At 42.6% G+C, this 26812-nt stretch overlaps 1 protein-coding gene and 1 long non-coding RNA gene across 2 annotated transcripts in view; one reads left to right on the plus strand and one right to left on the minus strand.

Moving 5' to 3' along the window:
* The first annotated feature begins 13808 nt into the window (after positions 1-13808).
* LOC310745889 lies at positions 13809-15311 on the plus strand. Its single transcript, XR_014540431.1, has 2 exons — positions 13809-14469; positions 14849-15311. It is a non-coding gene; the product is annotated as an uncharacterized lncRNA (long non-coding RNA).
* Positions 15312-15354: 43 nt separating this feature from the next.
* VPS50 (VPS50 subunit of EARP/GARPII complex) overlaps positions 15355-26812 on the minus strand; it is a 72334-nt gene continuing 60876 nt past the window's right edge. Inside the window, exons 23-28 of the mRNA XM_083578561.1 lie at positions 23595-23743; positions 22459-22555; positions 22123-22281; positions 20432-20553; positions 18865-19054; positions 15355-16078 (exon numbers count right to left, since the gene is read on the minus strand). Coding sequence (XP_083434687.1) covers positions 15959-16078; positions 18865-19054; positions 20432-20553; positions 22123-22281; positions 22459-22555; positions 23595-23743 — 837 coding nt within the window. The 3' untranslated portion in view covers positions 15355-15958. The remainder of the gene's footprint in view (positions 16079-18864; positions 19055-20431; positions 20554-22122; positions 22282-22458; positions 22556-23594; positions 23744-26812) is intronic.

Here is a 26812-nt window from a genome sequence, read left to right on the forward strand (position 1 = left end):
CTTTCAAGCTTTTCCTTCTGCCTGAAACATATGTGTATGGCAAGCAAAGCCTGGTGCCACTACGGACTTCCCCATCTGTTCCTTCCCTTTATTGATAGCAGAATGCAAACACTGGACATTATCACGGCAGTAGATAAAGCCAGGGCACAAACACTTACGCCTCTGAGAATATGCTGAGCAGCTCCACACATCCCCTGCATCCAATATATATTCCATTATTTTTCTATTGATTGCTACCCTCACAGGAATGGAGAATTATTGGATAAGAGACCACTCTTTATTCTTTTTTCATAGATATTCATTAATGTGTGGTTCGAGATGATGTTCTCTATAAATTTAGATGCCAAGACAATCTTGCAACATGTGTTGAAAGGAAAGGGACACATCCTTATTTTATGTAAACCGAGCAACTGATTTGTTATTGCTATTAGCATTTATTTACGTAGGACCATCAGTGAACATGGCACTGTGCACAATCAAAATAAGAATTCTATCCACACACACACACACACACACACACACACAGACAGACACACATCATTTGCCCATGTTATCTGCCTCTGCCCTTTTTATGCCACACAAGGAGTATGATCTAACACCACAAATTCACAAAGCAAAACCTTGCCTTGCCACCTTCACAGCCTTCTCAATAAGTGTTAATATCTTTCTGCCAAGCTGTCTCAAAATGTGCAACACCCGAATGGAAGAGTTCTATAACAGTTTGAACAGAGCTTAGTACTTTTCACAGGCCACAAAAGCCATCTGGCAACCAAACCGTCAACATGACAGCTCCTGAAGTCAGTTTTAGTTTTAGTTTATATATATATCCCCGATGGGACCCAAGGCAGCTTACAGATAAAAACAACAATTGATTAAAGAGTAGGGGTGAAGGACAATAAAAAACAATGAGTCATACAGTCCAATGGTCAAACACAGATTCAGGTGCAATACAATGAGGAAGATTCAAAGTCAAACCTTAAGGCCAGGTTCCTGTCTCTAAAGAAGATCCAGTGTTGGAATCCCAGGGTCACAGTCTGGTGGAGCTCCTGAAACAGTGAAGTCGTAGTCCATCAAGTGTAGAAGTTGAGCAGACAAAGAATCTTTGCCTTGCTTTGCTTCCCCCCTCCCTCCCAATCTTGTCTGAGGCACCTGAGCTTGCTCCAGCTGAGATGCTGTGCCTCTTGCCTTAACGAAGCATGTGATCCTCACCTGCCCTGAGCTCAATCTAGCTGAGTGACCACAAGCCTCTTCCTGGACCTAACGAGTCCCATGATCTTCACCTGATAGTAAGCTGGGCTGGGCTCTCTTGCTTGCCTCAGTCTCTTAAAGTGAACTTCCTGCTGTTCACAATGCCTCAGAGGCCATCATGTTGTCAGAGAAGGGAGCACCTGCACCTCCACTTCTGGTGATGGGTCTACTGCCCCTTTGACATTCTCTGATGTCCACTGAGTACCTCCTAAGCCCCCTGCCTCCCCTTCCCCATCTTCAGCTTGTCCCAGTGTGTACCAATCCTGGCTACACCCCTTGCTAGGATCCTCTTCACCCTCCTCGGTGTCCTGCCAGTTCATGACACCATGACTGTTTAAAGTGATACTGCTTTGAATATAAAATATAGATGAGTCCAGAATCATGCCTTACCTTTTTATCATCTGTGTAGAGGTAGATAAATTCTGGCCTGATCTGGACCCTCCAATGAAGCTTTTGGGAGCCCCAAGACCTCACCAATTTTGGCAGTAGTGGGGGGGAATAAAAAATGGACACAATATGTATTGTTTCCTTATTAGATGCTCTTATGTACTGCTTTTATCATAATAATCCCGATATGGTTTCTATACAATAAAAGATTGATAAGAGAAGATAATATGCGGCTGAAAAAAAGTAACAATAAATAATTTCATGATATGTACTAACAGTACTAGAGAGATCCAGCTATAGAAAAATCGGAGCCAGTTTGGTATAGTAATATGAGTAGGATTATTCCACCTTGTGGCCTCTATTTGTGACCGCTGGGCCCCAGATCAGGCCATGTGTCCTGCTTCTACCAACCTGAGAACACCGTCCCCTGCCCTGGGTCTGTCTCCAAAGCAATCCAGGGGGTGCAGCTCAGGAGGAGGGTGGGGCTTGTGTGCCTCTGAGTTTGAGAGAGAGTGTGTGAGAATACACCCACTTTTAGCCACACCCACTGCTATCATGTGCCCATCTCCAAAGGGTTGCCCAAGGGTAAATGTGACCCTCAGGCTCAAAGGGGCCTATTCTTGCTCTAGATCAATTCTTGTTCCACATCAACCTTTCCCAACCTTGGGTCCCCATTTGTGGTTGAAGTACAACCAGCATGGCCATTGGGCTGGAATGAAGTGAATCATAATCCAACCACACCTGGGAAGCCAAGGTTGGGAAAGGCTGTTCTAGATAATGTTTTCTCTCTATGTACAAACTCATTGTCTTCCATTTTGTTCGCTCAACCAGTCATCCCTTAGCACTGAGACATTCCACACACACACCCATCTCCATGGATTACGATCGCATGTCTTATCATTTGCAGTTAAACCTTTTTCAAATAACAAAAGGCTCCCCAACGGGTGAACACTTCAAATTAAGTTGCAAGAGACTATAAACCATGACTGCAGCCGTCTGCATTTGTTTTGCACGATTCATTACTTTCAACTAGCGTGACCTCAACTCTCAAACAGTTGCTGTGAAACACAGTTGCTCAGAAAAGTCATGTGTGCATATAATAATGGCAGGAACCGTTCTGTTCTTCATGTTGGTCCTACGACAGCACGTCCAGGAATCAGCTGGGCAGTGGACATAACCACAATCTATGGTCCTTGCAGCAATTATTTGGCTAAAGCAGGGAGAGAACGCTTTTAATTATGGCAACTGGAGGACCTGCTGGTGCAATTAAAAATTCATGGCCAAATTATCAGTAATCCCTTAACCTAGAAATTCTAAGTGTCAGAATTCATGACTCATGAGTTGTATTAGTTTATTTATCTGATTGCAATAGCTCTGCACCCATTGTGGGCTACTAACAAACTTACATAACAAAAAAATGGTGTTTGCCTTGAGGACAAGATGTAATTTAGATTTCACCCACAGGTGAGATATAATCTTACTACAGCGGTGCCTCGCAAGACGAAATTAATCCGTTCCGCGAGTCTCTTCGTCTTGCGGTTTTTTCGTCTTGCGAAGCACGGCTCTTAGCGGCTTAGCGGCTATTAGCGGGCTTAGCGGCTATTAACGGCTTAGCGGCTTAGCGGCTTTAAGAAAAAGGAAACAAACTCGCAAGAACTCGCAAGACGTTTCGTCTTGCGAAGCAAGCCCATAGGGAAATTCGTCTTGCAGAACGACTCAAAAAACGGAAAACTCTTTTGTCTTGCGCGTTTTTCATCTTGCGAGGCATTCGTCTTGCGAGGTACCACTGTATATTGAAAAGTGGGTCTTTGACTCTTACTGTGAAGGCATCATTTTCTCTTCTACTCTGTATTTGTCAGATGTTGTGTTGGTTCTGTTCTGCTGCAGGTCATCTGCCATCAAAAACTACATTATTCGTCTCAATACCCATTGTGGTGAAATTATGTAAGTTTTATTATTTATGTCAGTAACTATGTTAATTGCCTTCCAATAGAAGTTTAAATCTAAAATTTTAGTTTTTCATCTCATCACATTTTTTAGCTATGGGGGTTTGAAATTTCCAAAAAACACACACAACCATTTTGGCTTTGTCAGGCTACAGAAAAACCTTAAAGGCTCAGGCCAGCATTGAGATACATCAAAAGTAAAAACACCAATCTCTTCAGAACTTCGTGGGCTTTATTATGATATGCCACATGATGGACTTACTTTAAAATTTAAACTTTTTCTCTAAACTAAAACATCCCAAATGGTGCAACCTTTCCCCACAGGTTTACCCGTATTTTTCGCTGTATAAGACGCACCAGACCATAAGACGCACCTAGTTTTTGGAGGAGGAAAACAAGAAAAAAAATATTCTGAATCCCAGAAGCCAGGACAGCAAGCGGGATCGCAGCTCAGCTCCCTGGCTTGTGGGATAGCCATGCACAGCCTCTCCCTGGCAGCGGGATGAAGGCTCCTGTTGCCCGGAAGAGGCTACACGTGGCTATGGCTCCCCCAAGAGCCGCGCTCCCTTTAAAGAGCGTGTGGGGTGTGTGTGCGGCTCTCGGGGGCTTTTCCCCGAGGAGGGAGAAGGGCTCCACGTGGCTCTTTAAAGGGAGCGCTGAGCAGAGCCTCCCACCTTCATTCGCTCCATAAGATGCACACACATTTCCCCTTACTTTTTAAGAGGGGGGAAGTGAATCTTATAGAGCGAAAAATACGGTATATGGACGAATATAAACTTCTCTTTCCACATTTGTATGGAAGTAAGTTCATTAGACTTGCAGAATCCAAATAATGTGCTTACAGTTCAAATGGAAAATTGTGAAGCTTGTGCTAGACTTATTTTCATCAAGATGTGGGAAATGGTCGATTTGGATGTTTGGGTTGTGAATTTCAGCTTTCTGAAAGTGACAATCATCGCAGGGCAGCCTTATTAAAGCCAATGGGAGGCTATGGTTGGAAAAATGGATTGCTGGCATAATGAGTTACTAAGATTTTTTTTCCCCCAGGTCATTTTGTTTGCTTCTGCACCCTCTTGCCAACGAGTGCATTTTTTTCCAGAGCCATCTCAAAGGTTTTCTCTGTTCTGCTACAGTGGAAGAATTGATTCATTTGTGAAGGGAAACTTCAGCGGGGGCAGTGGGGGGGACACAGCAAAAGACAGATATATCTATATTTTGCTAAAAATACCTTTTGGTTCAAACCACAAACAGCACATTGACAGTGCTAAAGTGATAATGTCGTAAGACAGAGGGAATCATTTTCAGTGTGTTCCAAATTCAATTTCGTTTGTGGCCTCTGTGCTTTACTTCATGTTTAGAACACTGACATTACATGATTCCTGCACCTTAATTTTTTCATTTACTGGGCTTTGCATTATGAGTAATGTGCGTAGCATGTAACGTGTGTTGTTTATGTGGTGCATATTTCATTTAGACTTTTCTTCTGGTTGGCTATAAACATCTGGTCTGCAAAATGCTGATGAAATGCACAGCTCTCTCTCTGTGTGTGTGTGTGTGTTTACCCTATATGTTGGTGTTAAGGGCACCTGCTGAACTGGAGATGTGGAGTGTGATCAGCTGTTATTGCTAAGCAGAAACCAAACAAAATGGTGGTCCATGCCTTTTCCACCTGGGAAAGGACCATAGGGAAGTAGTACGACATCCATTTGTTGGTGAGCCATAATTCTCATCATTCTTGATCATTGGCCATGAGGCTGATGGTAGTTGTAGCCCAACAACATCTGGAGACCCAGGGTTAGGACGGTCTTAGCTAGTCCAAATATAACTGCCCCTTAACTATGTGTGATGTCCTTATTTCATTCAAGAACTATAGCAGCCACTTAGACCAATAATCTTGTACCTTCTGTTCTGATTGGGGTTCCCTTGCCACCCTCAGTTCCACTAGAGTCTTCCGTCATATTTCCGTCTTTTGAGATCCAACAAGATCTGGGACCAGACCAGGATTAGAAGGAAATAATACATTTTAATGTTCTGTGGTTTATTTACTGAGAGTACAGCCAAATAAATATATGAAAAAATAGGGCGGAGGGCAGGAAGATAATTAGTGTTAATGGATATATGTCCATTTATATGTAGATAATAATTTGACATATACCATAGCGGGAGTCTGGGGAGCAGAGGGACTAGGAGAGCATTAAACGGAAACTAGTGCTCACATCCTCCATCTCAGCAGCCCTTGAATGAGAAGCTTCCACTGGCACAATTCTAGCAATTTCAATTATATACTACTCTGGCAGAATCAACTTATTAGGAGACTCCAATAACTAGAAGACTCCCTGGGAAATCTTCCATTGGCTTTACAGTGATGATGCCAGATCTCTATGTACATACATGTGTAGAATGAAGTGCAGATTGTTCAGCCTCTTGTACTCATAGGATTGTAATTCTCAGACAGTGAATCACAGAGACAGTGTGCCTATGTTTATAGTCTCCTGGTGAATAGCGTGGAAAGAGATACAAGAAACCAAGGGATTGCTGTCCGTGTGTTACCTTATCCCCAAGAGATGCTGCTTCTGCATTGCAGAACACCATGCCCAGCAGGTGTGTTCAGTGCATACCACTACCTGGAGAGCACTTCCATCACATTATGAGATGTTCCACTCATCAGGTGTGCAAATTCTGCCTATCTTCATTACTGTTACTCTTCCAAGACTTGAAGGCAGATTGCCTGAAGTAGGGAGATCGCATGTACTCATGTAGACTCTGTGCACAATGCACAACTCTAATTTTCCATGTATATCCCTTATATTACACAGTCATTCTTCAGCTCACCGAAGGTGGTGGGGATGAGGTCAGAGCTAGCACACTCATCCCTGCTTCCTTTCCCTCAGATATTGTATTCCTAGGTCAGAGGAACAGCTGAAGAGGCCTATTGTTTAGGTTCTAACAGGTAAGCCTGAGTAGACATGGGGAAAGTTGACATATGGGTTTGTTGCAGGGCCTGGTCCCTGTCTTTATGTCTTTGTTATCTGCCCTGTTGTTGCTGATTGAGTGACTGCTTTAAGTTTGGGGACTGTCTGTAAGCACCAAGAGGCCTACCACTCAAGGCCTGTGAGAGGGATGTTTGCCCAGCCAGCAGGTAAACTTCCTATTTTCCTCTGGGCTGGGACAGACTTCTTCTACATGTGACTAGAGGTGGGTGTGGCCTCACCTGTGCAGGTAATGACAAAAGGACAGGGCAGGGCAGCCATCTCTCTCTCTTTCACCACATGCATCGAAGAAGCAACATCTACTGAGAGAAAGATGCACTCTTGGCTCCCAGCCAAGAGAGGACAAAGGGACTGTCTTCCTATAAGATAGATTCAAAGTGTATGTTACTTGATTAAGCTTAAGTCTGCCTTCTGGGATCTGATTGTGAACAGAATGTGAGTAAACTCTTATTATACTTTTGTAAAAGACTGTGTCGTCTATTTTATGAGGGAATAAGGGGAAATTACCAGAATAGTTATTATAGAGGCTTTAGCGAGCCTGAGCAAACGCTGCTGTTGCGAACTTAAAATAAAGGGGAATGTTTTACTCTGCTGAAATTGGGGAACTTGTTAACACAAGTTGGATAAGGATATAATCAGACAATATATCCTCTCCTGCATCCCTGAACATTCCCACACCAATGACACATGGAAGGGTATCAGTTCTCTATCCCTCCTATAGATTGTGAATGATACATCTGAGTGGCTTTAGTCAGAAGTTATAGACCACAAAATTTTCTCATCTAGGTCTTCCCTTTAGTAGATTATTTGTGGGTACCAGTCAGGTCCCATTGTGCTGCTTTTTCACTTCACTGGGTGGGAACTGTAGTCTTAAGAATTGCCTAGTGTAAATCCTCCGGTTCTGAGTCTCACTGAAAGAAAATTCAGCTGAAATGCCGGTATCAAAGCAAAGCACGCTTAGCACCTGAACCGAGTACAAGGTGGTTCATCTCCTGAACTCTTTTAAGTGCAGCGTTTTATTCTACTCTTTATGGCACAATCTTCTTCAAACTACCCACTGTGTGCAATGCTGCTGAGAAAAGAGAGCCTGGTCTTCCAGCCTCAGAGCAACCCTTCCAAAATCACAGCCAGCACAAACTTTTGAAAGAGACAAAGTAGGGGACGGGAAAGGAGGAATAACAGGAGTGACTTAGAACTATTCCCAGCCAGGCTGTTTCAAGTGCTGATAGAATAAGACTTTGTGGATAGCTGGGCTGTGAAAATGTGCTCTGTCTCACCTGCCTCAGAACCCAGCAGATCTCTCCACGATGTGCAAGGACTGTATTGTATTTCAGTCAAAGTGGTGTGCCGCATTGAGGACACACACACACACACACACCAATATCACATTATATCACTGGGATAAATGAAAAAGGGAATAGATAGAAGAGGTAAACAATGAGAGAACAAAATGAAATGAGATGGTGAGAAAGAGAAAGAAGCAGGAAAAGTTGGAGAGGGAATATAATAATGTTTGTGGCATTGTTAGGCAGACACCAGGCATTCATGTCTCCAGCTAACATTCATAGGGTGTGTTCCAAAGGATTCCATCTCACAGTGTGGCATTTTAGCATCCTTTTAAAAGAAAGGCTCCCTGTGACAAGATAAAATTGCAGGAAAATGGAATGAGCTGTGTGTGGGTGTGTGGAGAAATTCATTCGGCTCATTCCTAGCATGTCCTTCAATCAGTCATCAATACCAGGATGAGTTCCATCATAACAGGAATAAAACAATCAAATGTACCAAAATCATTTTTTTAAAAAATGAAAACCATGATATAAACATTTTAAGTCAGTGCTTTTCTTTTTCTTCTGGTAAAAAATGAGGTGCCGGTACTCATTATTTGATAAAAAGTGCCATTGGTGACAGTAGAAAATGGCTGACATGGGCAGCAAAAAAAGAGGTAATTAATATTGTCACACAGACAAAAAGCACTTGTCTTAATTTTAGTACAGTTGGCTCCTCAGTCAGCAAAAGGCAGTGTTACATCAAAGCCCAAACATAAACCTGGGAAAAGAGATGTGTTTTAATCTGGTATCAAAAAGTCAATAAGGTCAGCATCAGCTATGTAAGCACATAAGAGTCCAGCTGGATCTGGCCAAAGTCCTATCTAATCCAGAATCCTGTTCTCACAATGCAGATACCTATGGAACTCCCCCAAGCAGGACCCGGGCGCAACAAGGCTCTTCCCACTTGCAATTGCCAGCAGCTGTTATCCAAGCTCCACCCAGCTGCCTCTCAGAGGGAAGGCATTCCATAGGCACACTGCTGCCACAGAGAGGGTCCTTGTCTTTAATGAAAAACAAGCCCAATGCATTACTTTAGGCAGGGCACTCTACAGCGTCCGCCCCCCCCCCCCAAGCTGCCCTGGGTAGAACAGCCTTCTCCAACCAGGTGTCCCAAAGAAGGACTGAAACTCCCAAAAGCTTCATCCTAGTGTGGCTGATGGGAGTTAATAGTCCCAAACCTCTGTTGGGCGGCAGGTTTAGGAGGCTGTCACAGAACGGTGTCATGGCAGAGCTTATAATTCAGATATAAGGAAGTTAGTCATTTGAGGATTTGCCTTAAGGCATCTTCCTCTCGGTGTGTGATGGTGAGGGGACATGAACCTGCGTCTCTCTGTGGTGATTTTCTTCCCTTCATTATCCATCAGAAGGAAACTGGGAGTGGAGAAAAACTTTTGTTTGTCCCCTGCTGGCCCCAGAGAAGGAAACTTTTGCCGGCTTCTTCTGCGGGTGGGGGCAGGGCAGATATGAACTTGCAGGAGAGGGAGGCATCAGTGCAGACTTTTGCCTCCTTTGGCAAAAAACAATCATAGATCCAGCACTGGGGGAAAAATCTGAGATTGGAAGCACGGTCCCAATAAATACCTTACTCCAAAGGGCATCTCATTGTGTTCAGCAGGGCGGGGGTGGGATTGAGGGTTCTCCTGAACTGGCACTGGGTGCTGCCGGGTTACAATAAAATTAACTCACTGGCAAAGTGGGATCTGCCAAGAGAAGGGTGAAAAGGGTTTGGAGGGGCCTGAAAAGCAAGACCTGTGAGGAACGGTTGAAGAAGCTGGGTTTGTTTAGCCTGGACATAAAATGGTGAAGAGAAGCAAGTTGCAAAGGGATACTGGAAAATGATTCCTCCCTTTTTTGCCTAACAGGGATGTGTATGTGTGTGTGTGTGTGTTTTAAATAAAAGGAGGGGTAGAAGCTTTACATAGACCCAAGTGGGGTATCAGTTTAAAATAATCTTTAATTATTTGTTCCAGAAGATAAAGATGTACCAAAACTGAATTCTAGACTGGTTGAAAACCTGATTTTGCTATTGCTAAATTAATTAGAAGTGAAAGAAAGAAGAGAGGTGAATTTCATCATCACCACCATCATCTGAAAAATACATGTTATCATAGATTCATTCCCCCCCCCTCCCCCTACTCTGTCCATGAGCTGATGTACATTTTCAGGCAACAAAATAAAAGAAATTTGTCAGACTTCAGGTTACCCCGCTCTTGGAACATGTAATAGCAAGGCAAAAATTTAAACCTCCCCCCACACGGCCCAAAGCAAATTGGCCATTTTCATCCGACGCAGCACGAACAGCTTCTCTCAATCACATATAATCATTCAGAGCTGTGGTTTTTCGAGAGGAGCAGAGGGAGACACTACATATGCCATTCGGAAAATGACCTTACAATCATACCCACCTCAATTATTGTTGAAAGAGTTAGGGTTTATTGTTTTTCATTTTCAAAAGGATTTATCTTAAAGCTCGTGTCTGTGTGTTTCCCTTTTGCACTTTTCAGAGTACTTCTGCTTTTCTTGTTGTTTACCTGCACTTAGATGGGCATGATTTACACGAAGTAAAGAATGGAAATCTGTGGAAGTGATGAGATGTTTCAGGTCCTGCCTGAAAGAGATCAATCTTTTCCAAAAAGGCAGCCCAAAATGTTCCGGGGTGTACCTTCCTGGTGTTGGTTCCAGTCAGAGGTGATGGAGGTGTAAGTATTCTGAGTCGCGATGGGAGGCCCCTTCAGCCTCTCCTGAAGGCAGCCATGAACTGAGTTCCTTTTTCCCTTTTCCCTTCAGACTTTCGGCTGATCCTGTCGATTCCATGCTGGCACAGCATCTGGCTTTTTAAAAAACCGAATTCAAACCCTGACAGTGATTCATTAGGGCTCAGGAAGATGGTTATAATAATGCAGATAATTTGCTTCTTTAAGATGCAGCTAATGCAAAAATTAGCCCTGATGAAATGAGGACATGCACACCAGGCATTTGAATCCGCTTGAGCCATCTACTTAATTCTGAGCAATTCTGTTGCTCATTGAGCCAGATTAACTGAGCACAAATGCCAGAGTCAGAGGGCCAAAGGAAGTAATTTCAACTTCTGAACATGTTAGCCTGTGGCAATTGTTTTAAAGGATAAGGTGGGGGGCGGGCAGGCGGACAAGGCCATTTTCCTCAACCAGGGCCAACCAGCCCCAGGTGTCAGGTGTTGGACAGGCAGACACACTTCTGGACCAGCTGTGTGACCAGGTTTCCCATGGGCAACTAGATCATCCAACTAATCCCTGCATAAAAGGAGGATTGAAGTGACTGGCCATCAGCTGAATTCAATTGCACACTTGATCCCGGCAGAAAGCAGCTTTGCCAGCCCTATGCTTGGCACTTTGCTGAGCTGGCCAAACCCCATCAGCAGCTGATCTGTGCAGAAAGCCGCTTTGAAATCACTGCCCATCAGCTGATGAGTGGCAAGTTCCACTCTGCTGGACCAGCTGTACATCAGAATTCTCTGTGAGCAGTTCAATAGGGCAGCTGATCTCTGCAGAAGGCAGCTTTGACGTCTATACACTCGACACGTTGCCCAGAACAGGTCCTGCAAATCATCAATTTTAATTATTTACTTTTCTATACCATGCTTCATCCTTGGATTTACAATATAAAAACACACAAATACCTAACATAGACCCTGTTCCCCCGTACACAATTTAAAAGGCCATCAATTGTTTAATTAGCCAAATGGCTGGGAGAAGAGGAATGTTTTTGCCTGGCACAAAAAAGATACGTAATGAAGGCTCCCTGGGGATAGCATTCCTCAAGCAGGGAGCCACCACAGAAAAGGCCCCTTCTCATGTGGAGAAGGCACACAAAGAAAGGCCTCCGATGATGATTGCAGGATCCTGGTTGGTTCATATGGGGTGAGGTGGTCCTTGAGGTATTGTGGTCCCGAACCTTTAAGGCTTTATAAGTCAAAACCAGCACTTCGAAGTGGCAGGCTGAAGTAGCTTGACCGAATATGTGGTGCAGTGGATTATATGCTCAAACCATCTTGCCCCACCCTCTGGAAATGACCATCCACATAAGAATGGAACCACTGGAAAGTGATGCCACCCTCCCCTAACTCAGACAGCCACTCTAGAAGGATACCGTTGCTGATGGTTTCGAAAGCCACTGAGACACTGAAGAGAATTAACAAGGTCACATTTTTTTCCCCTCTCTCCCGACAGAGGTCAACATACAGGGCAACCAAAGCAGTTTCTGTGGGAAAAGTGAGCCTAAACCCCAGTTGCAGTGGCTCTAGAAAGCAAGTTTCCTCCAAGAGCGCCTGGATCTGGTCCACAACTACCTGCTTAAGAGCCTTGCCCAAGAAGGGGAGGTTGGCAACTGGCTCCAAGGTGGAAACTCACCAGTCTGAACCAGTGCTTTTTTTCTGGGGGGAGGCAGGGGTATGCATATCCCTAAACATTTTGTGAATCTAGGTTTGGCTTCATTGAGGGGCAGTATTTCAATATGAGTAGGAAAATTAAGTACCCCCAAACATGTTTTTTTTAGAAAAAAGCACTGGTCTGAACAATTACTCAGAAGAGCATGCAGATCCCAACTCATCAGTTGAATGTTTTCGAATTCTCAAGGTGGCAGATCCCATCCACCTCTACTTCATCCATAGTGGGTAATGCTGGTTAAATATAGGCCTTCTGTTTTAAAGATGGGTATAGATTTTGAGCACTATAATGTCAGAGTGTAAAACCAAATTACAGCCTTAGTGCCTCCTGTAACAAGATCCAAATCGTCACCACTGCCAAATAGACCTGATCAACATATGTTCTTGTGTATGTGCTTTTCACAGAATTATGGCCAAATACACTGGCTGCCATACAATGCCAATCAATATTAAGGCCCTAAAATAAATAAACCAGTTCCCAGAAAAAGGACTTTGCAAACAGCTTGAAAATGTATAGTGGGGGTAGTTCTCCAAAATCTACAGTTCAAAGAAAGATATTTCTACTGACAGTTCTGCTAGCTTGAAGAAAGAACCGCAAAAAAAAGTTTTGGCAGCAGTTGAATCATTTGGCTTACCTTAAACATACCAGCCAGTGTTGGCAGCTAAGGACCATGGAGCAACTCAGCGGTCAAGCTAATTCACAGAGGTGATGTTATTTCTATCCTTACATAATAATAATAATAATAGAGAACAAGTGAAAAGAAGTTGAAATGAGCCACAGCTCAATTTTAAGCCGGCAGGCAAACACACCAAAGAAATTGCAACAAAAAGGAAAGGCTACAAAGTAAGTCCGTAGTATTCCCACGACGACAGATGCTGAAGTAGCTCGACCGAATGTGTGGTGCATTGGAGGTGGAAAAACAGGAACATTCCAGTTCGTAAGTCACACGCTTAACCAATATGCTACTCTGGCAAACCCAACCAACACATGGACTGGCATGGAAGAATGTTATAGGCTGACAGCGGTGCCAACTTGAATAAAATACTGGGGATGGGGCAGGTAAGCCTTGCCCCACATAATTAATCACAAGACGTGGCGGATACCATTTGCATGGCAATGCCCATCAACTTGGGGGGGTGGCTCTGGCCCCCTCAAATATTTTTTTTTGGGGGGGGCAAAGGGACCTCAGTCCCTAGGAGTTTGCTCCTATGTAGGCTGATGTCTTTTCCATCAACCCCAGTCTTTTCCATCAACCCCAGCCAGCATAGTAAATGATCAGAGGTGATGTAGTCAAATCTCTATAGGCCCACAGCTTCCCCACACCTGCTGTAAAGAGATATACAACAAAGCTAAGAAACATAAAGCAGAAGTTATTGCAGGTTTGATCTCACACACACACACACACACACACACACACACACACACACACGTACATGTCTTGTAGCCCAGTAAACCTGGTATTTGGTTAGTGATTTGATGTCTGCTTCTGCCAAAATCTAACTATTAAATATTCCCATATGCTGCTGTTTACAACCTGTTGATAAGCTGTGTCCCTAGAGAGTCCCCTAGCTATGAAAAATAGCATTATTACTTGCTTGAAGAGGAATATTAATGCACATTGCCGGCAGGGGGGCGTTGTTACTATTCAGTGGCCCGCAGCAGTTTAATAAATGCTTTCTCCTTTATAGAAATTGATAACAGGTACCACATTATATTGAAACAAGCACTGCTATAAGAAAAAGTGCTGCCTTCTTGATACAAACAGGAATACAATTGCAGTATGCAATGACCCAAGAAAGTGAATTATTTCAAGCGTCGCTCAACGTGAGCAGCAGCCCTCAAGGTACATAAAAGCACAGACAGATGTCCATCTCTAATGGCAGCATTAATATCCAGAGGTCCAAATTCAAGGCAAACTTTATTTTTCACAGATCCAATCATTATTTTGTTTCTTTTCTTTGGTTCAGTTGTTCGCTCTGCGTGAAATGCATTGTGCTGGAGCTGAGAAAAAGAATCTGCTTTGCGAGGGCAATTTTGCCAAGAGAAAGTGAGGTCTATTGCTCACTAGTCACTTTCTTCCTTGAATTCCAGATAAATGTTATGGATTCACCAAAGCTCAGCTTCACCTCTTGGATGAACTCTTCACGTGGCCATTGGATAGATGTGTTGGCTATTTGCAGTTTAGTAGCGCTGCAGAGAGCTTGCTGGGGAGACCATGCATTAAAAAGGGACTCAAAAATAAATTAAACAAGGTTTTAATAACAAAACAAAAACTCCATTTACACTAAATACATCAACAACCACGACCCAACCACCAACCCATCCCCCAGGGTAATGGAAGAGCTAGGTGCTGCTCCTTATATACTATACCCAATTGCTGACACAGCTTGATTAACACAACTCAGCAGCACCTGCTATGTTTCACAGCTGCAAAGCTGGGTCTCGTTATTTTGCTCTGGCCCTTGCTCTGGCCCCTTAAAGACATACACATCGGGTGGAACAATGATGAACCTTTACATTTAAAGAAACCATTCAACAAGATGAAGACGGCAGAGCTCAAAATCATTGCCCACAAAAGTTTTAATATGAGGATGGATACTTTTTAAAAATATATTGAGTCTCAGATTTTATATATGCTGCTGAAAAGATTTATCCCCTAAGCAATAGAGTTTCCTAGGGAGCATAAAGTAATGCTTGGAATATCCTTCTTGAAATTCTATTACTGAGCGGGATCCTGGGATCTGACACACCCTGGAGTGTCCGCAATGGCATCTTGATGGTGGAATGACAACCCCTTGGGATCCAGCTGGCATTGTCACCTTCCTTTTCTTCTAGGCATCTGAATAATCTGGGAACACGGATCTGTGCAATGGTATGGGGACAATGGATTGATTCTGTACTGTTCCAAGTATTGTTGTTTAAATGCTATTTATGTAATTTTAAATGCTGCAAACCCCCCCCTTTGAGATCATCCATGATGAAGGGGGGGGGGGGAGTAAGCTACTAGAAAGAGATTCCACAAGCCCATGCATTAGTGTACAATATTTATTACTTTCCCATAATTTGTGGTCAATTCCTTTGACGAGACAGATTTCATTCTGAAATGAACTTACATTTGCAAGGAAATAAAAAGGCAATGAGCTTAAACATTACAGTAATATTTTGCTGATGCACACTCTTAAAGGACATGCACATTTCATAATCTGAAGACTCTGAACAAAGTTCTCTTTATATGGGTTCATAACCGCCTTCTGAGCAAAGAAGGGTGAACTACTGCATTAGCAGCCCTTTTACAAAAAGACAAAAAAAACCCACAAAAAACCACCAACTAAATATATTAATATCTCAGCTTGTTTCCTTCTAATTTTGATTAGCCATATAGTACACAATTAAGGAAAATATACAGCCAAAATGGTACAACAGTGCCTTCCTGACAACAGAAGAAACAGAAAAGACAGTATAAAAATTGCATTTGAAAAGCCCACCGCACTGATTCAAAGTGCCTTCAAAGTCAATAGGAATACGGCACACATTTTCCCCATTTAACCAAACTCCATCAGTAGTCCGTTAGAGATAGCCTCGTTCTCTTCATTGGTTAAAAAAAACAAAAACAAAACCCTGCAATCTCTCTCCTATTATCTTTTAGGCCTATCAATGTCGTCGATAGCTGCTAACAGTTTTTGTCGTGCTTTTTTGTTGATGTGGGTCCCCAGACAAACATTCACCAGATTAGTCAACTGCTTGGCAGAATACTCCTGGGCAAAGAAAGCAAATCACATTTTAGTTTCAAGCAAGCGGAATGACACTGCCCAGAAAATAAGAAACATATTGCTAAAAGAAAAAGAAAAGGAAGAAAATGCACCACGGCAGAACCTGTCACTTTCTGAAGAAATATTCAAAGCCACACATGTGGCTATTATTTGTGGTTGTGAAGCTTAGAAGAGTGTTTTGCAACAAGTACGGCAGATTATCACGGGGAAATGCTTACAGTTTTAGTCAAGCGTTGGATGGGATGCAGTTCTGTGAATATTTAAACATCTTAAGGCACTTAAAATTTATTTTCCATTCTTCGGGGAAAAATATGCGAAACTGGCTAAGACTGAAAACAACCATGAAAGCAGATACTAAGAAAACCACACTGTTTCGGCAAATCTGTTTTTAGTGCTTCTGCTCACAGTTCCAATTTTGCTTTACCTAAAAGGATTTGAGGGGGGAAATTCAGCAATATTGTACCTGATCAAAAGATGAACACATTTCTTAAATAGTGTATTAAGAAGGATAATTGTTAACTCTTACAAAAACACAGAAATGTGCCAGGGCACAGCTGCCTGTTTAAACAGAGCTCTCTCTTGCTTTAGACACTGCCAGAACATTTGAGTGATTATTTAACAGAGGTAAAGCTTTTAACATTTCTCTTGGGTAAGGGAGAAGGGTGGAAATGCTCTCAAAGTGGGTTTACGCTCATCCAAGAAAAGTAAATGTCAGCCAGATTGAGAGCAATCCAGGATTACTGACTCAGTGCAACATTTGCAAGTTTTAAAAAATAATAATAATAAAAATGCAACCATGCACCGTTCCAACCAATGTATGGTGAGAATAACTAGGATTCTAACTTCATTGTTTAGAAGTTGCAATAGTTTCAGAATGAGGAGTGTACAAAAATAGCACTTTTTAAAAAGGCTCACATTTAGCAGAGCTATATAAGTTCCAACGCAGACTATTTGGATGGATAAAGAAAAGAGGCTGAAACAAGATTTGTGGAAGAAGTCGCTGGGAGCTAGGTAGGGAGTTATTATCCAATGTTAAAAGAAAATAATCTGCCAAGACATTTTTCCCCCTTTTGCTCTGGATGATTAATTGGTGACCTTTGGTGGGTTTGCGCACTGTGTGCCTCAGATGTCTCGTTGAGTGAGAAAAGTTAAGCACAGCTCTGACACATCCAATTCACTTTGTTTCCAGGTTTCCTTTGGTGCAAGCATATGGACTCCTTCCCAGCCTATTACCACCCAGAATCTCTTACGAGCTCACAGCTATTGTGCTACAATTATAGCGCATCATCAATAGAGCATAACATGATTGGGGCTCATTTATGTCTACTTAGGCCAGCCTTGGACAACCTAGCATATAGATATGGAACCGATTGTTCCAGTTGTTGAACATTCTTTCAGAAGCTGGACGTCCGACAGGGGTTCCGCGGCTTCCGATTGGCTGCAGGAGCTTCCTGAAGCCAATCAGAAGCCGTGGTTTGGAAGTCAACATTTAGGAAGTCGAACAGACTTCCAGAAAAGATTCTGTTCAACTTCCAAGGTAGGACTGCATTAGCGCACCCAAAGAACTTAACAGCCGTGGCCTCATGGATATTGTTTAGATCTGATAAATCCTAAACCTACAAGTAACAGAAGAGAGATTGCTTTTTATGGAAGGTACTTGGAGAACGTTTTAGTCCCTTAATTTATTCAGTACTGCATTTACATACCACCCATGGAATTAAGTTCCCAGGGCAGTTTATGAATCTACAGGCTTACAGTGATCTATTCTAACTTTCATGATTTTAAAATAAATTGATTTAATAGTTTAATATCTATAAGCTTTCATGTGTATAGTAAAACAAGGTATAAAAATAGTTATAGGATAAATAACCAGAAAATGAGAAAGCAGTTGTTTTTCTGACTGATGTATTATTCTCATTGCTTTCTTATACAACAACGCCAAAGTTATGGGTCAATTCCTTAATGATGCAACCAACCGCAGAAATAATCAAGAACTGTTCCTAATGGGCCTTCTAAACTTAGTATATTAAGCAGAAAGGAAGCAGTACAGGGAACAGACTGTTACAGAATGGAAAGGCACCAATCAAAAAGAAAGGGAAAAACACAGAAGCCAGGATAGGGGGTGGGGGGAGAGACACGCACCTCCATTATGCTAGGAATATAGCTTCTTGAAACGAGCCCAACCCATTTCAGTTGTCAGACCCTTCTTTAGGGACTCATATCAGCCTGGGAGCCTATACCCTTCCTTGAAAGATTTAAACCCTATTTGGAAATCTTCCCTCTCATGTGATTACAAACACTGGCAAGAAAGTGCTGGGAAGTCGTCGTCCCCAGCACATTTTTTCTAAACCAGGGATCCCTATTTGATTTCCAACATTTGCTGTGACAAATAGTAGAGGCTCCTAGCTCCAATCAAATGCCCTTCAGCTCTCAATATGGGGCCTGTAATGCGTCTGAGGAGGGTGGGACTTGCCAGTGTGCCCCCCTATTCTCCCTCATGTGATTATAATGACATGAGGAAAATAAGCCTAGTGCTTATTCTTTCTCTCTCTTCTCTCTCTCTCTCTCTCTCTCTCTCTCTCTCTCTCTCTCTCTCATGGGCCTTTTTATCATGGGGCAAGTGACTTCAGACCAAATGGATGGGGAGGAGAGCAAGTTTATCACTTTCCTTGCCAGCCACCTCTGCTTAAATTACATGGCCTCCACTGTTGCCTCAAGGATATTCCCCACAATTCCCACCCAATGAGAGGAACTAAAAATCTATGCCTTACCCTGTGCTCCTTGATCCAGCGTTCCATGTCATTTTCAGTCAAATAATAAGCCTTGATGTAGGTTTCAACAAATTCCTTATCCGGAATAGGTCTAATATCCGTGAGTTTCTCCAGCTTCATTAAAAATTGCTGAAAGTCCAGTTGCATCAAGGCACGCCCCTCGTTGCTACACTTTTTGACATTTGCGTAACTAAGACAGACAAGCAACAGATAAGTGTGCAGTCGTGGTTGCGCGGTAACTACTCTGGCGTCCTCATCTTTGTGGGCAAATTGCCACAGAATGCAGTTATCAAGATATCAAGCTGCTATTGGAGACTGATATATTTACAGAGGACTAAAGGGACAACTCTCACTTCACTTGTGAATACTCTTCTCTTGCCTTTCAAGACGGCAATTGGTTTGGAAAATGAATGGTCTGAATTTGACTCTAGGGAACAAGTATGGGGTGCACCTAAACAGTGAAAGGTGGTATTAATACTTCTGTAGTGATAAATTAGAGGGACGCGGGTGGTGCTGTGGGTTAAAGCACAGAGCCTAGGACTTGCCGATCAGAAGGTTGGTGGTTCGAATCCCCGCGACGGGGTGAGCTCCTGTTGCTCGGTCCCGGCTCCTGCCAACCTAGCAGTTCAAAGTCCAAGTAGATAAATAGGTACTGCTTCGGCGGGAAGGTAAACGGTGTTTCCGTGCGCTGCTCTGGTTCACCAAAAGTGGCTTAGTCATGCTTGCCACATGACCCAGAAGCTGTACGCCAGCTCCCTCGGCCAATAAAGTGAGATGAGCACCGCAATCCCAGACTCGGCCACGACTGGACCTAATGATCAGGGGTCCCTTTACCTTTACCTTTAGTGATAAATTCTCTTGGTTAAATTGATGTTGGAAGGGCTGTAGCTTAGTGGGAGAGCATCTGCCTTGCTTGCAGACATTCCCAGGTGAACCCCTGGCATCTCCAGGTAGGGCTGTGAATGGTGATGTCAGAAACCCTGGAGAGCCACTGCTGGACTGAGCTAGATGGGCCAATTGTTTGATTACTATGTTCCTAAGAACCTTGAGGTGCCGTAGCAGCCGTTCTGACCCGGTAATGAAGGGAGCAAGGAAAAGTTTCCCCTAATAATTAATATTGTTACACATGCACAGTGGCTCTGTGCTCAAGCTCAGTTCAAGGATTCTATTCCTCATGGATCCTATGCAAGGCAGCTCATGGTCACATGTGGTGTGATCACTGCAGAACTTGAGATATAACCTGGAGACGATCTTCCTGAGGAATGGGGACCCTTGGCCCTCCAGATGTTGTGGGACTTCAACTCTATTCATCCTTGGCCACTGGCTATGCTGGCTGGATCTGATGAGAGTTAGAGATCCACAACATATAGGAGGCCTGCAGACTCTCTATCCTTGATCCAACTCAAGGCTAAAGCAGGGTCCACACAGTCCAAGCATCTCTGATTAATTAGCGCACATCATCCAAATTTTAAGGTTTTACAGGAAAAGAGCAGGGTTGAACCATGTGCTACAAGGCAGGGAGGGGGACCCACAAAAAAAATTAGAAAAGGTGTCATAACCCACTTACCCTTCTACAATAGTTCTATTAGCTAGTCGTATACAATGCTCCCAAAGAATATTTGACACTGGCAATGGAATACGAACTCTCTTAGAAACCTCATTCAGCTGCCTGTTAAACTGTTCAAATTCCTAATAAAACATAAAGGGAATATTAGTCAGTGGTGGCAATACATACAAAACACACCTATCTAGACATGAAAGCTCATTTATATAGAGGGAGGAAAGGGAGGCACAAATCACAATGATACAAAATGGAGAGAAAATGGATTATACTTCATCTCATTTATGGTTATTATGAGGGTTGCCACAAAACTCCCCTATCATCTAAAATTCTGTAGCTGAATTAGATATGCTTTTGGAACATGGAGAATGTTCATAGAATGTTCATATGGCATGAATTGTGTTCACGCTGCTACTTTATCCTTGGTCAGCCCATTGGTGCAGCTAGGTCTGCTCTGATTGGCAGGCTTTGCAGGGTCTCAGATAGCAGGCGAGTCATTCATGACACCTGATACTTTAACTGGTGATGCCAGGGATTGAACCTGGAGCTTTCTGCATGGAGGCTTACCTAACTCAACCTAGGCTAGTATGTGCTGATGCTTCTAGTGCACTCCAGGGCATGCCACCACTTTTCATACTGTAGCTTCCATAGCTTTGGAGCAATTAAATAGTCCAGCTGGGTGTGTGGCAAGAACCTGGTTCACACTGTACTATCCTGCACATATGTGGGAGTATCCTAGACCACACAGCTCATGGGATCTACAGCTCCAGTGATACTTCACAAACATGGATATGGAGTATCCAGTCCAGTAAATTCAACTTATTACTGAATCAGAATTGGCAGGATTTGTCCATCCCTAAAGAATACAAATATAAACTCATAAAATGCACTACATGCAACACACACTAAACATATTTTTATTATAGTCAGCCTGTGTGAAGTGTGAGTTACTAAGGAAAAAAGTTAGTCTCAGTTAAGGATTAAAATAGGGAAGAATTAGTACGGAATAGTAGCCTACAAATGGAATTCATAAAAATATATAATTTGGTGATTGGATATAATTAATTCACATATCCCAAGTCTGTTATTCTTGTCCAGGAAATGTAAGGACAACAGAAGACAAAGGCTACCATCCTATGCACACTCACTTGGCAGTAAAGTGGGACTTACTTCTGCTTATGATTGTACTAGTGAAGGACTAACGCTTACAGGTAAGTCTGGAAACACTGATAGTCTTTAACAGATAGACATAAAACTCATAATGGAAACGAAAAGAGGGAAGGTAATTGCAGATGATTACTCCTCAAGGTCAATCTGACCAGATTCTGGCACCACCAACAATTAATTAAATTAAGCTTGGCTTTCCTTCTATATTTGTGGTCTCTTGTGACAGGCTTTTCATATTTCCAGCTAAGAGAGTCCCATAATGCTCTTTGTTAATGATATATCCCAAATCATGACCCGAATTGAACTCCAGCAGGTCTCCTACTCTCACTGCTGGCATGCTACCCACAAGTCTTCAGCTTTAATAATGGGAAAACAAATATTTTTAGCTCTAGCAACGCCAACAAAAAATTGGTTAAAGCAAAACATCCAGCTGAGAATGTGTTGCACAGGATATATAAGAAGGCACCAACAGAAATGATTTCTGTCTTTGTTAGGTCATTAAAATGCAATGCAAGAAAAGAGATACTCACCTTTAAAAGAGAATCTACATAAATGTTGTGTTGTGACATGATTTCTTTCACATCCCATTTCACATTTGCCATTAGCAGCAGCATCTGTTCATAATCAATTGCTTTAGCAGCTACAATCCAGTATATAGGCTTACGGAGTTCACTGGCTGTTGAAACCGTCTGGAACGCAAGGAGAATCTGGTGTAATTAACAGCATTTTCTTCCTATGGTACAGGAAAACTTCAGATAAACTGCACAACACATCACTGTGTCATGCAGGCGATACAGCCATTCAGGAGAAATCAATGAATCCAACCCTTAAAAAATAAAAACAGTGGATGTGTGCAGAATCCTGACCTGCGAATAGAACTGCTGAAGAAAAGGTTTCTTGGCTGGAGGCATTACAGCATCAAGATGAGACTGGAGGAACTCAAACTGCTCAGCTAAAAACACTCTGAGAAACAAAAGAGAAAAATCCATTGTGACCTCGGTACAAATATTAGAAAAAGTTGTATTGCCTCTGGAAGACAATACAAGAGCCTTTTGGACTAGATGCCTGTCTACGTTGTATCTTGCAGATGCAACTCCCAATATTTTGTGTGATGACTTCTAGCTTTAACGGCTTTAAAAGGGAATTAGTTAAATTCATGAAGCATAAGCCGACCAGTGGCTATTAGTCATGATGGCCATATGAACACCCCCCACCCAGCTTCAGAGATAATATGCTTCCAAATAGTAATTGCTAGGGAACAACAGCAAGAGAGGCCTTCTGCGTCCTGCACACGGCTATCTCTTAAGGACCTGGTTTGCCCCTGATGCAAAGAGGATGCTAGACTAGGGAGGCCTAGGCTAGGGGGCTCAATTTTTTTAGCTCTTGCTCACTAATTTTACGAACCACATATCTCTGTAAGAAATCTCCCAGTGGCGCCAACGCTTTGTCTCTGTTACAAAGTGATAACAAATGATTTCTGAATTAAAATGCTCCGTTTGCTATGAGCACGAACACAGACAAAAATGTAAACAACAGAACACGGTGAAACAAAGCAGTTGGCAACGCAACCAGGCAACTGAATATAGCTGGAGAAGTTCAGGCAAGTATGTTGTCTGATATGGAGTGGCACTCTCAGGAGGCTGCGGTCCAGCGCTACCCAGTGGGCCAAAAGAGTTGCTCTAATATTGATCTTAAAAATAAGATACATTTTTAAGTCAAAAGGATGCAGAAAAGCTGGGAATGCATCCATTTTAAGCATCGCCACAGACAGAGAAGTATGGGATTCAGGATATATTAGTATAGTCTGAACCATGAATCCCTCATTTAACCCCAAGCGATTTATGCTCTTATCGTGCACAAAGCGTCATAGCCAATGACAGAAAGTTAATACCACGAAGACCCCACTTGAAGCGGTTCAACAATTGGAGGATGAATCTAAAAACTAATCTGCAAGTGTCCATTGTAATAATTAGAAAGAAACACGGTTTGACAGTCAACGCACAAGGATTCTGTGGCGACCACTCTCTCTGCCAAGCCATATAAAGTGCTGCCTGATGTCAAGACGACAAGGTGGCTGAGATGTGGGGTTGGAACCTTTTCCTTCCTTTCCTCAACAGCAGTCAGCGTTCCAGCGGCATCTGAGGAGACCTCCTGCAGGGGGTATGGGAGAGAGAGGGAGGGAGGGAGGAAAGCAAGACAGGCATCAGAGTTATTGAAACATGATGAACACAGACTAAGGTATTCCGGCGATGGAAACTGGCACATCTCGTTTCTATCTAGCTGAAATCCAGCTGAAACACAGGGTCCTCTGGGGACTAAACCACGCTATTGCTGAAATTTAAGAATCCAGGAGGCAGATAATCTGACCACAAGAACCCACACACTTCAATGGGCTTCTAAAGGCCGGGAAGCCTGAGATTTGAGAAGCATAATTAATAAGACAGCTCTTCGTCCTCAAGGGTAGCAAAATGAACGTGTTCATTCAGGAACTTTATACTACTCACCTTCAACCCTGCAGCTGTTTTGTGGATAATCGAGGCATCCATTTACTAAGCTATGATTTTGTTAAATCTCACAAAGACTGCATATATAGACAAACATTTGGGGTTTTGGGGGGTGTTTTTTTAAAAGCAATGGCCTTCTGGCTTTGTTCAGCAGGGAAGGCTGTTTCTGATGAAGCCTCGCCTTCATGTTATTCAAATGACTACCTAGAAGAGAAACCTGACTGGAATACATTCATCCCTGACAGCGGAAGAGATTCATCATGTACAAGAATTCTCTGTGGGTTTCTCGTTGCTCCAAGCAAATAAAATGCACAAAGTTTTAGGAAAGAATCAATTACTATAAGTAAGTTATATGAAACCACCAAGATTAGAGGGAAGAGAAACATGGGCAACAAATAAATAATGCTCTCTCGTGGTATTTGGAACAGGGATATATAACCCAAAAATTAATCTGAATGATTTACAGCATAGCAAGTTTTGATAAAGTCATTTTCTGTCCACATCCACAATAAAATGGAAACCTAGATCATATTTAAAGCTCCAAGAGGGTCTATTTTCTAGATACACTACTGGATAGCAGGTGCCAAGCAGATACGTATTTCAACCACTATTTTGATTATACAGAATGACTGAGGCTGGGATTCAAATGGCTGTTTAAAGTTACAATCGCCTGCACTAGCTCAATGGGTTTCTTTTTTAAAACAAACAAACAAACAAACAAACAACAACGTTTTCTTTGGACAGCTCATCTCACTATACTTCAAACTCCCATTGAATTTCTACAGTGAAATACATCGATGAATGGAGGATATAGCCGCTCAGTGCTTTTTTTCTAAAATAATGTTTATAGGTACTCTCACTTTGACTCAAGAAAATCTTATAGTTCAAATCAGGAAAAATAAATACAGTAAATGGACAAAAGTACAAAGATTCACAAAATGTTTAGGTGTATGCATACCCCTGCGTCCCCGTCCCCCCAGAAAAAAGCATTGTAGCCGCTACTTATTTGTGTGGTCATCTGTGAGTTATTTCACTTTGTCATAAGTGAAAATGTGATCAGAGTTTCACCAAGTGGCCAATCTACTATCCACATTTCAAAAACAGGGATAAAGTGCCAGCGACATTTGGGGACCCTACAGGGAGAGGCAGAGTGATTGTAAAAATGGAAGAGGTGAGATCTTATTCCCAATGCTGCCTATGGATGGCATAGTTCTAACAGCTGAATACTAGTTCCTATAAGCAAGCAACGGCATATGCTAGTGCAAAACTTAAGACACCAAGTACTAAAACACAGGGATACCCTCTAGCATCAATGAAGTGAAATCTTGCAAACCAAGCAAAACTCTGCAGATTTGCAACAACAATAAATGGACCTGAAGATCTAAATGTTTTTAACGTCCAGACTTTCCTTCAGTCATAAAATATGTGCACCTTCTCTTAACAACCGCACTTTGTCAAAGTATTTATATTACAGCAAGCACCTCATCAAATGCATTGCTGCGCTGTCTCCCTGCACATTAAAAAGATGGAAAGCTGTGCCCTATAAAAACAACATTAAAGAATAAGACATCAAGAGTTTGCAAGGAGAATAACAAACAAACAAGGTGTTTGGGTCAAAGGGGTTGTTACTGTGGAGAAGCGGGCCAAGCAGTTTGAGCTCAAAGACAACACTGTCTATTCCACATCAGTAAACTTTAAAGCCAGAAACCTATTTATATATTAAAAGTGAAATGTGGTTCATGAGTGAAACACCTTTCGAGTGAGCAGCAAATCAAAGCACAGTAATTTTTTGACTGCTAATGCATAACAAAGGCATTTAAAAAGAAAAATTGAAAATCCATTATGAAACAAAGAAATAGAAGATTGAAATTCTTTAAAAAAACCAATTTCTTTGATATGATTCTCCATGACCAGAATTACAATTTTGACCTTCAATCTATTGGCTGCTTCAAATTACACTGAGGAACAAGTGTGTGATGACTGGAATAATGTATTAAAACTAAAATTTAAAGTGGGCCGTTTTTAAAGGTAAAGGTAAAGGTACCCCTGCCCGTACAGGCCAGTCTTGACAGACTGTAGGGTTGTGCGCTCATCTCACTCTAGAGGCCGGGGGCCAGCGCTGTCCGGAGACACTTCCGGGTCATGTGGCCAGTGTGACGAAGCTGCTCTGGCGAGCCAGCACCAGCACAGCACACGGAAACGCCGTTTACCTTCCCACTATAAAGCGGTACCTATTTATCTACTTGCACTTAGGGGTGCTTTCGAACTGCTAGGTGGGCAGGCGCTGGGACCGAACGACGGGAGCTCACCCCGCCGCGGGGATTCGAACCGCCGACCATGCGATCGGCAAGTCCTAGGCGCTGAGGTTTTACCCACAGCGCCACCCGCGTCCCTTTTTACTAGTGGTGAATTTAGATGCTGCAAGTGGGACTGTTCCAAATGGCAGTGTGGGCTACTTTCTTACTCCCCACCCCTCACAACAGAGACTGTAGCATATGCTTGGATTGTGGAAAAGAATTGGCATGTTAGCCTTTCCTACCAACTTCACCCAACTCCTCTCAATTTGCATTGCAGGGCCGTCTCGAGTGTCCCACTGTTGTATATAACCTTCTTTTGTTAATATTTGATTTCACTAAGGTATCTTTCATTAGAAACCCAAAAGGATTCTTGAGACACCTCCAATTTTCCCTGCTTGACCCACCTATCTCAGGAACCT

The sequence above is a fragment of the Podarcis filfolensis genome (assembly GCF_964270895.1).
Source record: "Podarcis filfolensis genome assembly, chromosome: 12".
Classification (NCBI taxonomy): Eukaryota; Metazoa; Chordata; class Lepidosauria; order Squamata; family Lacertidae; genus Podarcis; species Podarcis filfolensis.